Source organism: Dermacentor andersoni, chromosome 6, assembly GCF_023375885.2.
Source record: "Dermacentor andersoni chromosome 6, qqDerAnde1_hic_scaffold, whole genome shotgun sequence".
Taxonomy (NCBI): domain Eukaryota; kingdom Metazoa; phylum Arthropoda; class Arachnida; order Ixodida; family Ixodidae; genus Dermacentor; species Dermacentor andersoni.
The window spans coordinates 49,092,661-49,108,489 of NC_092819.1; the positions used below are offsets into that span (position 1 = coordinate 49,092,661).

Here is a 15,829-nt window from a genome sequence, read left to right on the forward strand (position 1 = left end):
TCCCAGTTGCATGCTTCAATTCACGGATACGTGCAATTGCTACGTGTACATGTTTAGCAGACATGCCGCCTTTGAACACGTTTTGGTTATAGTGCGGTACCGCTTATAATGCGGATCGACCGACTTACGCTATATGCAGTCTATTCTATGCTGTATAAACCTAACGTGCATCCGTTTTTTTTTTCGCAATAGAAATCTGCAAGGGCCGACAGCGTGGTTTCGTCGCGTGCCGAACTGAACGATGACGCAATAATTGAGCAAGCTCTCCCATCATCAAGCAGCGACTCTGATGATAATGTGCCATGTGCTCCGGAGCCTTCCACATGCCGATCTGTCAAGCATTTGCAGTCCTTGCATCCACATACAACGAAACTCAAAACTGGCAGAAATACAGGTGGACTTGGTTGCACATACAGTCGAACCCGACTATATAGAACCCGTTTACATCGAATTATTCTATATATTGAACAATTTCTGGTTGCGGTATAGTTACACTGAGTATAAATAGCAAAAATTACGCTTACATCGAACAAAAATAGCTGCGACTCCCGATATACAGTGCAGTCCACTTATAACGATACCACATATAACGATATATCGGTTATAACGATGGGTCGACATGAGAGTGTCATTTTATGCATTAGGTCTATGGGGAAAAAAACCATTTATAACGATAGGTTATTCACCGCATATCGGATATAACGATCAAAATTTTGCAGTCTGGACGGCGTTTTCCGTGCCAAATAATCGTAACATTTGCGTTGTTTAGTTCACGGAAACGAACGATGTCGAGACGAGGCGATGTTTACCTCCGTAAGTTCGTATCTGCCGCCATTACCGCGCAGCGCGTCTCGCCCCACCCGCGCACGAGTAGGCGAAGCCAACGTTGGCGCAGCGCGCCACAAGATGGCGCTAGCTGCTTCATGCGCGTCGGCCACAGTCGCTCCGAAAGAGAGAAAAAAAAAAAAGAAGCGACAAGCAAAGCGGCGCGGTGGCGCCCGTCCCGCGTCTCTCTCTCTCGCGATAGCAGGCTGACGCCACCGAAGCAGCTTGCAACCAACGGTTCAACCCAGTTCGAAGATGGCGCCGACAAAGCGCAAAGCTGTGTCGCTTGACACGAAGATGGATATTTTGCAGGACTCTCGATGCGGCTTCAAGGTGAGCGCCCTCGCGAAGAAGTATGAGCTCGTCCAGTTAACGATATCAACCATCTTGAAAACCGGGAGCACCGCGATTGTGAAGGCAGGAGCTATCAGCGGCCATTCCGATCAGCGGAAAAGGGGTTAGAGACCCTTTGTACGCCGATGTTGAAGAGGCGCTTTACCAGTGGTTCATCACCAATTGCTTCAAGAAGGCGGGCTTTGTGCGTAAGGACGAACTTCCCCAACCCGCTGAGACCGACCCGGTGGAAGTCGCTGACATAACCGAGCTCTGGGAGCTCGTTCCTACTGGTGACACAGGAGGAGTTTTTGACTGCAGACAGTGCTGCCTCGTTCTGCGATGAGGTCACCGACGAGGCGATCGCCGAAGATGTGCTGTCTCGACAGACGCAAAGTTGTGCGACGGTGGCGACGGCATCAGCGACAGCGACAACAAGATCGACAGTGGCTCCTTGACCCCGACCACGATGTCCATGCAAAGTGCACTGATGTCGATCGACTCCTTAATTGATTTTATGCATGCTAAAGGATTGCCGTCAGTGTTCGCGCAGCAGCTGGAATTTATGCACACCGCGGTTGTGAAGCTGAAGCTGCCGCAAAAGCAAATGCAGATTTCGGACTATTTCGGCACGCCTAATCCTTGACACGGTCATTGTTGCTAGAAATAAAGTTTGTTTTTCACGGCCTACTGTATACATCATCTATTCTTTAGAGCAAGTAGCGAATTCGAGTTCAGAGCTGCAAAGGTAAAGAGCGCAAACGCGTTAAAAATTTTTTTTTTTGATAACTGCAGTCCAGATATAGCGATCATCGGTTATAACGATCATATTTTTCGTCTTTCTTGATATCGTTATAAGTGGACTGCACTGTATTGAACGTCAAGTGGTGGAACAGTGCCAGCCGCATCAGCGCGAGCGAGAAAATCTGATTTTTGCTTGGGGGCCGGTGTTTAAGCAAAGTCTTGTCTTTTTTCTTGTGCTTTCTGCACTTTCTCCAATTCACTGGGTTGCATTAGTAGTGCTGGAATGCCGCATGAACACCAGCTGCTGCGAAAAGCGCTTTGACCTGCTAAGCCTATTCCGCAGTCACAGGGGGGAGACTCTCGACGGGGCTCAGCACGGGTAGCAGTAAACTATTGCCAGCATCTTCCAAAGCAACTGCACACTTTTGAAAGCTTAAAACTCCTCTTTTCTTCTGTTCGCCGAATTTATGGCTTGTAGCAAACTGAATTCGACATGGTTTCGTACCGAGTTTCGCACGCCCGAGCAGACGGTGAAAACCCGCCACTGGCATGGCGTTACTATGGTCACGTGCCTCACTCGACGAATGGAATTGTGCATGGGAACTACTTATTCGTGGGCTTTTTCTTCATAGCCATTTAGTGCACAGGGAAGCGGCGGTGTGAAAACTAAACTAGAGGAGTTGCTCTTTCAAACAAGACCAAGATGTATGCAATCGGAAAATGAGAACGGCAACTGCGCTTCACGGAAAAAGGCCCTTTTTTTTTTTTTTGCGCATCCGTCAGTACGAATAAAGCTCGCCGACGCGATATAAAACGCCATTACAACCGAAATATTGGTCAACGATGCGTGAAAATTTCTGAGATAATGCATCAGACACTGTCAATGCATCAAACAATACAGTGGAACCCCGTTCATACGTTTTTCACCGGACCGGGGGAAAAAAACGTAACAGCCGGGAAAACGCAACAGTGAGGAAAGCTCCGAAAAGGAATGAAAAAAGTGCAGCTTCAACTATAGACAATTTATTTCCACAGAGTGCGCTTAGGACTTAAAAAAGTCTAGAATGGTGGCTTGCCGTTTTTTTCGCTCGCTATAAATCGCCACACTTTTCTCAATACCCTGGAAGGCCGCATTGCTGTCAGCGTCGCTGTGAGGTGCGACGTACCTGCGGAGGAAGTCCAGAGCCGCGACGGCTTCTCCAAAGCTAGGATTTGGCAACTCCCCGGCATCATGCGGCTCGTGCTCCTTGTTGTCACCGCGCCACGGCAATGGCAACGGACGAACGAATTTCCGCGGGAAATTTTGCCCTCTTTGGCGTAATCATGCTAACGTGCTAACGATTGTTTAGTATTGCTGCGGAGCGCGCGCGTCCGAGCAGCCCGGTTGCGCGCAGCGCGGCGTGGGAGAAACGTAAACAAGAGAGGAGAGTAGGCCCGATAGGCGGAGCAACGCCACGAGCAACGCCAACTTCCGGTTTCACTTTAGCTTCACAAAGAGTGACGTCAGGGCCTCTCCCGAGTTTCCTTCCTCCGTGAGTCGACCCGTCCAACAACCAAGCGGTGACCGTAATCACAGTGATGATAGTAAGATCATTTTTCACGAATGGCCACTTAGTGGCGGCCTCATGCGGCCTCTTGAACTGGCGTGCGGCTTCTTGCAGCCAGTTCCATAGCCAAGCCCGGCCAAGCCCAGCCAAAACTCGTTCCTATGGAAGCTATGCCGGGACCAGATGAAAACGACGTAGCAGCCGGGAAAACGCAGCAGTGAGGAACGTAACAGCGGGGTTCTACTGTATCCAAAAATAATGTTTTCGAGAGAAAGCGTAAACTTTTATTTCAAATCAACAAGATTTGAGGCCGGCGTCTTTTTAGTGGGTCTGGGCACCCGCCGCGGACGCGGTTCCGAGACCTTGTCTTGAAATGTTTTCGAAAAAGCAATTTTTTTCTGCTATCTTTCGGTCTATCACCCGTGTCTCCCCTTAACAGTTAAGACTTCTTACCTTATTCCAAGGACGTGGCAGCCGCGAGTGCTTTGCCTCGAAGGCGTGAAGTGCTTGAAAGCCCAAGTGCAGCTGGTCCTGGCGATCCATCTTTGCGAAGTCCGAGATGACAAACTCTGGCTCTGCGAGGGCGTCCTTTAGCGACTTCTGCGAAGGCCCAAGAAAGCCAAGGATAATCACGTGAGCTGCGCGGTGATACAGACAGCTTATGTTGTAAACAATGTAGGCATGGATAGTGTCGCAAACAGGGCTACTCTTAGCAAGAACGTATTTGACGGTGCAACAGCTTCTCAATGTTAAAACTGCTATCGTTATAAGTAGGCTTGACTGTATTATACAAGGGCCAGTTCTCAAGAAACAAGAAAATTTTTATCCGCACATATTACCGGATCACACTAAGACATAACATGATAAATTAGCACTGACTGAAGCTCTCACAAACTTCAGCACATGAATATAATGCCAGAATCAAATTTGATGTGCCAAAGCCTGGAAGGAAACTTAGTTTTAAATGCAGGTTTTGTTTATAAGTACATTATAGGTCCAGCTTGGCGCAGCCTTTGTTTGATAATTCCCAAGTTATGCCTTGATGTAGCTGTACCAACTGGACTGTACAGTGGTGCCAATGACATCTTTTGTTTTGCTGCTCAAACAGTGACAAATGATGTTTGGCCTAATCTTTCGCAAGCAAAGACGTCACCACTCACAAACTTGATGTCCTTTGGCATCTTGACTTGCGTTGCAATTCCACCTCTGACGTAGTCGCCAAACTGTGTAGTGTCTCCCACGCTGAACGTGTATGGACCTTGAGAGAAAGAGGAGGCATGAAGAGAGCTAAAAACGACCCCTAGAGTAAAATGTTACAAATGTGACCGCCACTGTGGAGTTACTCTTCGCAATCACAAGCTCCACACTCCAATTTTTAATCCACAATCAATGGTATGAAGTATGGCCACATTATTTGTTGACCACTCTTGTGCACCCCAAGGGTAGGTCATATGCATTAGGCAGGAGGCTCTAAAGGTACAGTATATAGGCCTGGCCTCTGTGATGTCACACATAGCTATTGCAAAATTTTGGGGAGAGCCACATTTACCTGCGGCCAAATTATGACAAGTAATTAGCATTGCTGATAAATTCGTTGCTTTTTCTATGTCGGATATATTTCCAGCAAAACGTTTTTACAGAAATTCATTTGTCTGCATGGTTTGTTTGCTGGCCTCAATCGGTGGCACAACACCAAGCGTGTTCCAAAGCACGGGCTAGCGCAGATATCGCAGAGCCCCGATATCTGCTTGCAAAATGCGATGGAGCGTCATTTCCTTTTCCACCCTTTCCACAGTGCTAGTCCGTTGTACGAGGAAAAGCACCTCTACTGAAGTGGGTTGTTCACTGTTGCAAAAGATGCCACAAGACAGAGTGAAAATGCTACTAGTTCACTTTTTAAAGATTTATTCCGATTCAACAAACCTCCTGCAATAAAAATTGCAACCATCAATTTGGACATACTTTCAGACAGCCGCACACGAAAGTGGAAGCCGTGAGCAAGCTGGCATTCTTCCACCAACTCGCTAAAGCCAGTGACAAAGAATGCATTAACAAAGGCTACTCATGTTGATATGCTGGGTTTAATGCCCTGAAGCAATGCAGAGGCTTCAAGAGGGCTCCAGATTTATTCGGACCGTTTGGATTTCTTTAACGTGCATCTTATGCTAGGAATAAGAGCTCTTTTTCCATTGCATTTCAATCTGAAAGCAGCTGCCACATTCCACGCCACAGCTGACACACTCGGCCAACAATGGTACTTACCAAGTACTTTCACTTTCATGGCTGGACAGCTGTTGATCTCTGTCATGCCGGTGACCTCGGAGAAAGTGACGTAGTCTCCATCCTCAAGTCCGTGCCGCGTTTCATCCAGGCAGGTCACTACCGCTTCCTTGTCCTGGGCAAGCAAACCAAAGCAAGGCAATTCATTATGCACAGGCAACTCCTGCAATGTGACCACTATAATGCTATATTCCTGCTTAAAGATGTGCTCACACACTTTAGAAGTTATAGAAACCCTACCACATGATCTCCGCACATAAAAGGATGACCCTCGGAAAGTATGCACGTTAAGAAGCACCCACGTACAGTCGCCGACCGTTTATTCGGACCTCACGGGGACTGTGGAAATGTCCGAATAAACAGGTGTCCGAAAAAGCAGATTAATAAAAAAAATGAAATCCTTTATTTCCACGCACTTATTCGGGCTTGAATAAGTGCGTGGCTTCATTAGGCTTGAAGAAATCGTGAGTGCGCCGTTGCACGCTGTTCCGTTTACGCGCAATCAGATAAGCCTGAATCTCGGAGAGGGTCGCACGGTCACTATAGGCGGCTGAAAGCACAGTCACTGCTTGTGCACGCTCCACATGCGACGGCAGCGTAGCACATGGTGCGTCATCTTCCGACTCTGAGTCATCGTCCGGCGGTGCAGCATAGAGAATGGGTGCACGGAAACCTGACGAATGATCTCGCCGTCCTCGAGTTCTGCGCATGTCAGTACAGCAGTGCCAGCACCTGTGAAACTGTCAAATGAGATGGTGTCCGGAATCGCAATGCAACCACTGCGCAGGTCTCGGCAGAACATTTTCCGCGTCAGTAGGGAGCACATCGGAAGGCGACAAATCTTAGGCCTCCCGGCACCCGCTTGCCGGCATTCCCCAGCGCAGTCTGCGCGGGCACTGTCGGCGCCATTAGACACTCGACGCGATGTTTCCGTACGCCGCGTTGGAACACCGAAACCTCGACACAGCACACAAAGCAAACACCACCGTGCCGACACCAGTCGCACAAACGAAAAACGCAGCCTGCTGGTAGCGTCGTGCGCGAAAAAAACAAATCAGCTGCTGGATTGTCTTGACATGGCTTACTAAGCTGAAACCGGAACTGCTGTACGGCCACTCTATCGAACCAGGCAGAAACGATGATGATGAGCGGGGATTTCCAGTAGCGCCACTTCGTGGGGCAGCAAGGAGGCACCGTTCAAAAAAAAAATGGCGTTCAGCAAGTCGAACTATGCGCAGGTCAGAGTCGGTGCATGATGCCCTCGATCGAGTTGGCTCATGGAGTGTCCGAAAAATCAGACGAGAGGTTGCAAGGTGTCCGAACTTTCGGCAGTTGTTATACATTATGGTCTATGGGGAGAACGGCGGTGCCGCGAAGCTGACCGAATGATCGGGCATGTCCGAATTTTTGGAGTCCGGAAAATCGGTCGGCGACTGTATATGAAATTCTAGGGCTTTACATTCCAAAACCACAATCTGATTATGAGGCATGCTGGAACGGGAGGCTCCGGTTTAATTTTGGCCACCTGGGGGCTCCGATGTGCACCGAAGTTTAAGTACATGAGAGTTTTTCATTTTGCCCCCACTGAAATGTGGCTGCTGCAGTCAGGATCGAACCTGTGACAAAGCCCTGCATTCATTTGACATCAGATTGGTCTCAAAATGGCAGACCTAGCACCATCGACATTAAAGCAACGTCATGACAGGGCAAAATCAGACGATGTCCACCGACAAGACTGAACAGACGAATGGAGAGATGAACAAGAGTGCTGCACGTATTTCTTCCGGCTGTGGTTGCACATGGCAATTGCAGCAGCAGGCACAGGGAAGGAGTGTACCAATGTATCACAACATGATGCACCGAACTCCTGGGTTCCAAAACCAATACTGCTTTGTAGAAACATGTGTAACAGTAAAATATTTACAGCACTAAGACTCCAGCATTTTCTTCTTTGTGTTAAAGGGGGGACCTTAAATGGCTTAATTAAACTTTTAGTTTTTGCATAAATGTGGAAAGTCAAGAATTTCGCAAGAGTACTCCTTTCATACCCTCACAAGACCAAAATTTTAAAACTGATAAAAGAAACAATGTAGGTCATCAATGAATGCCAGGAGCACTTTGTCCTCTGCAACCAGCTCGAAGACAGTGCAGCCAGAACAACAACAACAACAACAACAAAAAAAGTCACCAGCACAGAGCACAGGTGCACCTTTACTATGCTAAGCAAACTAACAAAAAATGCAAAAAATGTAACAGCAACATGCAATATGTATGCTATCAGTGGAGGGACATTTTTCTTTTGCCACAGCACGCACTGCTACTGAGTAAGCAAATTTGCCAACCTCTGTTTTCCTTCCAATACATTTACCTTGCAAGTTTTCCTTTCACATGGTCTATGCCACACAATGCGCAATTCAAATCCCAATAGGAAAGATAAGGTTCATGAAACGGGAACATAAGGTGAATTACCAAAGTTCCAAGACATGCACTGCAGCAGAGCGACAAGAATCAAAGCAACTGAGGAGCTTAAGTTATTGTAACAACCAAATGAAGCTACCAAACAAAGGCCATGAGGCCACAACCTCTGCACGTAATGCAGAGATTGTGGGTTCCGCTCCCACCGGTGAAAATTGTCCGTTCTTCCACTTTAATTTCACCCGTTCTCATTACTCAGTTACCTCGATATAATGAAGTATATAACTTTTCATAACCTCTTGTACATGTATTTAGAACCTCAATTTAACAAAGTGTGTTTGTGTGCGATTTCAATATAACAAAATTTCGCTGCCGCCGCAAAGGAATCCCAAGACAATAAATGAAAACTTCCTCGGACGCAGATGGTCAAATGATTGAATCACGAGCGGCTGCTTAAAAACGCACCTCTCATGTCGCCCCCGTGCGACAATAGCGATAGACGAAGTGGAGTCACATATGTTCCATATGAAGTAGAAGTGCGATAACATCGACAACAGCGCACTGTGTGCATTAGGTACGAGTGAAAGTGCACAAGGGTGAGACAAGATGGTGACTTCACAAGTGACGCCTTCCCTCACGAGCAAAGAAAAAGAGGGGGAGGGGAGCTCGCTCGCAGTAAAGCAATCAAGCGCGAGCGAGGTGGCAGAATAAGTTAGCATGTCTTAATTTCTGCCACGCGTCTAGACTAGCTGCGCGTAGCTGCAAACGCGGCTGCGTGCATAAGCAGCCGCTGCTGCGTGTACAAAGAGTGGGCATGGAGAGACGACGTCGCACCATGTAAGCAGTCTACCTGCGCATTTAGTATGGGAGGTTATGTAATCTAGTTTTTGCGACCCATTGGAGTGAGAGGCAGATGAAGCATTCGCTCACCGCTACCGGCATTTTCCCGATAGCGACGTCCCAATGTTGGCGACGCTATTAGCTGCAGAGGCCAAGTGCATGCGGAAGCGTGGCTGGCTTCACTTAACTCGTACCACAGATGTGGAGCTATCGATGTACGTGGCATGAAACCGTATCATTCGTCACAGACCCCCAAAATTTATCAGAATGAATTGCTTTTTCATTCAAATTTGCTTTTTTCGAATGCCCAACAATTCTGAAAATTCTGTGGCCTTTTTACGTATAAAAAGAATCGATCGGCAACTGTACTTATTTGCATAAAACGTCAAATTTCAATACAACAAAATTACGACGTAATGAAGCAAATTGCAGATTTTACGAACTTCTTTACATTGAGTTTTAACTGTACATTTCAATGAAATATTTCTGGTTGAAATTTGTTTAATGAAGAGAATTGTGTATAAAGCGCACCTAAATGAGAAGAGTCTGGGAAAATAAGGAAAAAATTACCACTAGAGTTTTTGGCAATGAATCGAAGGTTATCCTCGTCAACAGCCAAAAACTGATGCAAGGAGCATGTGGTTCCACGGACTAATTTTTAACCCACAATCAACGGTATGAAGTATGGCTACAGAATATTTGTTGACCACTCTTGTGCACCCCAAAGGCAGGTCATATGCATTAGGCAGGAGGCTCTAAAGATACAGTATATAGGCCTGGCCTCTGCGTGATGTCACACAGTTATTGCAAAATTTTTGGGAGAGCCACATTTATCTGCGGCACAATTACGACAATTAGCATTGCTAATAAATTTGTTGCTTTTTTCTTTCGATGCCTGATATTTCCAGTGAAACATTTTTACTGAAATTATTTCATTTGTCTTCATGGTTTGTTTGCTGGCTTCAATCGGTGGCACAACACCAAGCGTGTTCCAAAGCACGGGCTAGCGCAGATATCACAGAGCACTGATATCTGCTCGCAAAATGCGATGGAGTGTCATTTCGTTTTCCACTCTTTCCACAGTGCTAATCCGTTGCACGAGGAAAAGCACCTCTACTGAAGTGGGTTGTTCACTGTTGCAAAAGATGCCACAAGACAGTAAAAATGCTACTTGTTTACTTTTTAAAGATCTATTCCAATTCAACAAGCCTCATGCAACAAAAATCGCAACCATCAATTTGGACCGCTCTAGATACTTTCAGACAGCCACACACAAAAGCGGAAGCCGTGAGCAAGCTGGCATTCTTCCACACTCTCGCTAAAGCCAGTGAGAAAGAATCTATTAATAAAGGCTACTCATGTTGATATGCTGGGTTTAATGCCCTGAAGCAAAGCAGAGGCTACAAGAGAGCTCCAGATTTATTCGGACCATTTGGATTTCTTTAACGTGCATCTGATGCTAGGAATAAGAGCTCTTTTTCCATTGCATTTCAATCGGAAGGCAGCTGCCCACGGCGAGAAATCAAACCAGTCCCACCTTGTCTTAATTCTATTGCTCACCAAATAGATGGCCTCTGCAAACTTCTTGTCAGTCTTTTGTGTACCACATACTAACCAGTTGAAAATGTGTTCAAACGATCATAAAGCAGGCATAAAAAAAAAAAAAAAAAAAAAGCCCAAGCATGTTTTTTTGTTTTGAAAACTCACCTTGCTGATAGAAGCAACCATGACTGACACCGGCTGCTCCCCATTGGTGTCAACCACACGGAAGGTCTCGCCAAAATCACAGAAGATCTGGCTGCAATGCAGGGACAGGCAACATTATTAATGCGCATCACTTATCAAAGTTTTTCACACACAAAAAGAATGCTTTCGTGTACTTACCCAAAGAGACCTCGAGTGTCAGCCACAATGAGGGCAATGTTGTGCGCACGAGTGAAAGACGAGATTGACAGCTGCTCCGCCAGCGGAGTGTCCGTCAACACCACCACCTGTCGAAACAACCAGCGGGAAGATTAATTTGCTTCCTGCAGCGTGTGCTATCATTCTCAGTGTGAGCTGCAACACAACCGCTTTGCGATGTGCCTGCACCTTGTAGCTCACATTGAGCTTGATCGTAGAAGCTCTGGCAAGCAGCTACAAAGCCAGAGGCCCCTTAAGACCTTTCTGCCAGCTTAGTCCAGAACTCTCCTCTGTTTTCTTTTCTCCATACTTGGGCAAAGTTTTTTGTGTGTGAACTTTTGAATGTCGTTGTCCCGACTCATTTTTGTTCTTTCAGTCGCTATACATCTTGGCTAGGACATGGTAGCAACTTTTGTGGTAGTCGCATCTGCCTGTTACAAGGTGTAGGACTCATCGCCATCATTCCTGTGGACACCCGGATCGTTTTGATATTCCATTAACGAATGTTTACAGACAATCCCAAGCTCCATTAATGGAATGTGGCTGTACAGGAAGAAAAAGGCTATTATCCATTATTTCTGAGGTCGCTTCCACTAATGACCAGCAATTATCTACTGCTGGGGGAGCTTAAATTCGGCAAGAAGCTAACCTATACTGAAGTGCAGAAGAACTTTCAAAGTGCATAGCCTTTTCCTGGATCAGGCTGACAAAATGGCAACACGTCAGCAGCGGTAGGCAATAGCAGGCACCTGTATGTTTCAGACATTACAGCGCAATGTCTTTTTTCCCTTGCAGCTTCAATTTCTGTTTAATAAAATTGCTTACAAATATACCTAACCGACTAGCACCGTGCTGACAACCTGCAAACGCTTATTAACCCTTTCGCTGTCACGGACGTACCGGTACGTCATCGCGCTTCCCCCCAATGGTGTCACTGACGTACCGGTACGTTCTCTATCGTGCGTTCAAAATTTTGCGCCTGAGCGCAAAGCAGGGGCTCCGGGATTGGCCACGCCATCTGTTGACTCTTTCTACAAGTTTGTATATTCGCTCCGACCTGTGTAAGTCCATGTATTGAAGAGTACGGTGCGAATGCCACTCCCCACTTTCTCTTTGCTGAGTGGCGCGGTGGCTCCGCGTTCGCTGGATCATGCGTCGCGCGCGTGTGGTTATGGGTTCAAGGGTTGTTCTGTAATCTCCGCTGGTTTGAAGGTTTTTATTTTTCTTCTGTTGGTGTGCCTGCTACGGCGCGTCAAGTTCAGGCGCACGTGCCGCCGTTGCCTCTCCAAAAAGGGTGACTCGATTGCTGCTTTCGCTCTCTCGCCGCACCCTCGCTTCCGACTTGCAGCAGTAAACGTAAAGCCCTTCGAACTTTGTTTAGCCTTTTTCCATCTCCCTCTGTCTTCTCGATCACGCAACGTCCCATTTCTCTCCGTTGCGCGGGCGACTGAAAGTGCATCCTCCCTGCGCGCGGTTACTTTCGGATGGCTCGGCGCGCGGGACCTTCGTCTGCTCATGGGAGCGGTGGCTGAATTCCGATTCAGAATACGAGCCGAACTCGGATTCGGACTCTGACAAAGTCGCATGAGAGGAAGAGGGTGCCGCATCGTCAGATTCGGATGTTGAACGGATTTTATAGTCAGGCTGATGATGATGATGATGTTTACTAACAACAGCTGCAGAACACTGAAATGTGCATATTGCATTGACTATGTTATTTGTATACCGATCGTAATCAAAAATAAATTGCTATGTCCATTCCCTGTTATGCTCGTTCCCTGAAACCAAGCCGACACTGGGGGTGCGTCACGGCCAGAAACGTCCGACAGCGAAAGGGTTAAAGGAATGTGTTCATGCCAAAAAGAAATTTAGCAAATGCTCATCACAAGCATGCAAACAACAAATGTGCCTCTGGCCCAAAATGGGGAAAGCAACTTACACTGAACCGCTTCAGAAAGTCTTCAGTGAGGGGCTGGGTATGGGCTGTAACTGGGACATACGTGTTCAGCTCAGTCAGTGCTCTGAGGCAGGCCTCCGCTCTGTTTTTACCAAGGGCACCCTCATTCAGGTAGAACTGCAATTACCAAACATCACTCAACACGTGAACTGCACTGGGGGACGAAAAGCTCACTTTAGTACTGTCACCCTCTGTAAATACGGTACTGCAGACAAATGAAGTGGCAAGTTGGGACTATCTAGATTTCTTTTATTTGCACTTCTGCTGCTGCAGGCCATGACCACACCATTTCATCTTTTACGCGCAGGTGGGGACATGCACAATAATTGGCAACTGCATAGGTGACAGTGCAAAACTGCAAGCTCGTATCACTGCTCAAATACGCCGTTCTGCTCTGCACATTATTACTTTAACATGTCATAATGACACTATAATGTTGTTCAAATTAATGCACAACTTGATAGCAACAATGCCACAGGGGGGCATTTATGCAAAGTGGCTCTACAGAAAGAATGCAACAGACCTGAGAGGAGAGGTCGGCAACAGTGCATACACCCTGGTCGTGAATGGTGACAGACTTGACGCCGCTCAAGATGATGTTCTTGGCAATCTCCACTCCCAGGCCCCGCATGCCCGATATGAGCACGTCCGACCGAGCCATTCGGAGCATGGCGTCATGTCCGAGGACATACCTGCAAGATAAGCCCAAGCTTTGCAACATTTCTGCACGCAAAAGGCACTCAGAACTTCCATCAGCTACATAAACGAAACCAAAACTTTGTGTTTACACTACACACAAGTCGTAACAATACTGGAAACCACTGCATTTTATAAAACGAGAATACCAACACTACCTTCGAGCAGATGAGCAGGATGACGTAAACATGGCAGCATTTTCAGTGTTCACTAGACTCTGCCGAGACAAGAAGGATGCCGGCTCACTGGCTCCTCACCCGTTGCACACACAGTACAAGCCAACATAGCTGCCATTAGGACAGATTGAGGCAAATTTCAGTGCATTTGCTGTTATACTAACATTTCTTATTCTTCACATGAATAAAATGGAAGTGATTATACACGCAAACGCTGAGCCGCTCCAGCGCCCCACAACATTATGCTTCTCGAAAGCCTTGATCGATTTATTGAGTCAATTCTCAGCATTCCAAAGCAACACTGGGGATTTAAGGAAGCAGTGCTAGAGGGCTCCAAATTAAATTTGATGATCTTGAGTTCTGGCAATGTACACCTAAATCAGCAGGAGCATTGTTTTATCAAATTTGTTATTTTATTATTTTTGTTTTTTACATTTTTCACCTGCACTGAACTGGCGAGGCAGTGAATGAACGACCTCATCTTCAGCAGCACAATGTCACAGTCACTCAGCCATCATGGTGAGTCTGAAGCCTTCCCAGCAGATGTTGCCACAGGCTCATACGCCACCATAAGATTCATCACACTTACAGCTGTCTTGAGTAGAGACTCTCATCGATGTCAGCCGCGTTTTGGGCTGCAGAGCCATTTTGGGCCATTTCCCCCTGCACAGACAATGTTTAAAACAAAAAGATCAGCATACACACTTGCTCAGTGTTCTCAACTCTCAACAATGCCTTCATATGGCTTTAACCCCTTCGGGCTAGGCTATAGGAACAAAAGCAATATATGTTCACAAAAAATTACGATACATTAGTTAAAGTAGGTGCTGGATGTTGCAGCAAAGGGAGCGATAAATGTTTTCACTGGTAATAGAAGTTGTGCTCTATGAAATCAAGGATGTCCAGTTGCTTGCAAAAGTGTGTCATACTTTCCTTGTGGTGCTGCAGTCAATCACTTGTAGAATGACCGTAAGAATTCTGGTGTGGCACTTGCAAACTGAATCTGCTAACACTAATGCTGATTCACTTTTACAGCCTCACGACCTTAAATTTGGAGCTAACTAGTGGCACTTTATACAGTGTGTGCCATATTTCTAGTATTGGAAGCCCACACAATTCTTTTTAGCAACATGTTGCACCAGTCTTGCTGCCAGATAGGACATTTATGCAGCTATAGCCTCGTCATGCACAAAGCCACGAGCCAAATTGGGTCACTGGTAGCGTGCTGAAATCCTGATGTGGCTTAAAGAGCAGTGCAGAAAGCCACATAGAAACCCAGCGCCTTCTCATTTATGCTGGTTTTACATGAGAAACTACCGCTTTAGTATGGCTCATATAGCATGTTTCTGGGTCAAGGGTTTACATGAAACTGAAAAAGTTGTGAGCTCAACAAACAAGTGAAATGATAAGCTCATTTATCTTCCGAGTAAGTGCACATGAACTATGCAGACTTTGCATCAGAACTGTCCATCACTTGTGGCATGATTGAAGTATGTAATATAAAGTATTAGAAAAAATCTCAACTCATCTAACAGCTTTAATTTCTCAATTGTCTTCTGCGTCATTATATACAGCTACGTAAGAAGGCACTGAAGTGCTACATTTGACAACAAAGGGTAGTTCCGTCCAACAACTGTATCGGGCCATTGCCGTTGCGTTAAAATGTTAACGCCAAGGCACGACAGGTCCAAAAACGGGCTAATTACAGACGACGCTTCAACCAGAAATAAAACGGGTGACACGGCACTTCACGACTCACGGCAGTTTGCCAGTTCAATCGCGAGGACGGTCGGGCCGGCGATAGATAAAACTGGCACAATGAGCGCGTCGGGTCAGCCACCCTCCTGAGCGACAGCGTCACGACGAGCTTTTCGGGACAAGAACGTTGAAACCAGAGGCAACGAAAAGGTGCAAAATGCAACACGAACACACCTACGCGAAAGCCGAGCGGCGGCTCCTACGTAGACGAAGACGGGTCACCGATCAAAAGTTCACCGACTCTTCACCGAAGCATCGCCTAGTCACCGTTGCTTTGGCCAGCGTCTGTCTACGAAACTGTGCAGCCGCCAGTTCCAGAGCGCCAGTTGCGTACTACAACGAGCAGTTGCAGACTC

At 46.7% G+C, this 15,829-nt stretch overlaps 1 protein-coding gene across 3 annotated transcripts in view; it reads right to left on the reverse strand.

Moving 5' to 3' along the window:
* The window catches only part of Uba1 (ubiquitin-like activating enzyme 1), a 60,235-nt gene that overhangs the window by 39,759 nt on the left and 4,647 nt on the right, over positions 1-15,829 (reverse strand). For 2 of the 3 annotated variants that reach the window (XM_050170850.3, XM_050170849.3), the window contains exons 2-9: positions 14,305-14,378; positions 13,367-13,535; positions 12,826-12,960; positions 10,869-10,975; positions 10,692-10,782; positions 5,712-5,844; positions 4,610-4,707; positions 3,903-4,049 (exon numbers count right to left, since the gene is read on the reverse strand). In XM_050170850.3, the coding sequence (XP_050026807.3) occupies positions 3,903-4,049; positions 4,610-4,707; positions 5,712-5,844; positions 10,692-10,782; positions 10,869-10,975; positions 12,826-12,960; positions 13,367-13,535; positions 14,305-14,378 (954 nt within the window). Of the gene's footprint in view, positions 1-3,902; positions 4,050-4,609; positions 4,708-5,711; positions 5,845-10,691; positions 10,783-10,868; positions 10,976-12,825; positions 12,961-13,366; positions 13,536-14,304; positions 14,379-15,647; positions 15,748-15,829 lie in introns of those variants that run through there. The other variant, XM_050170851.3, reaches the window with a different exon arrangement.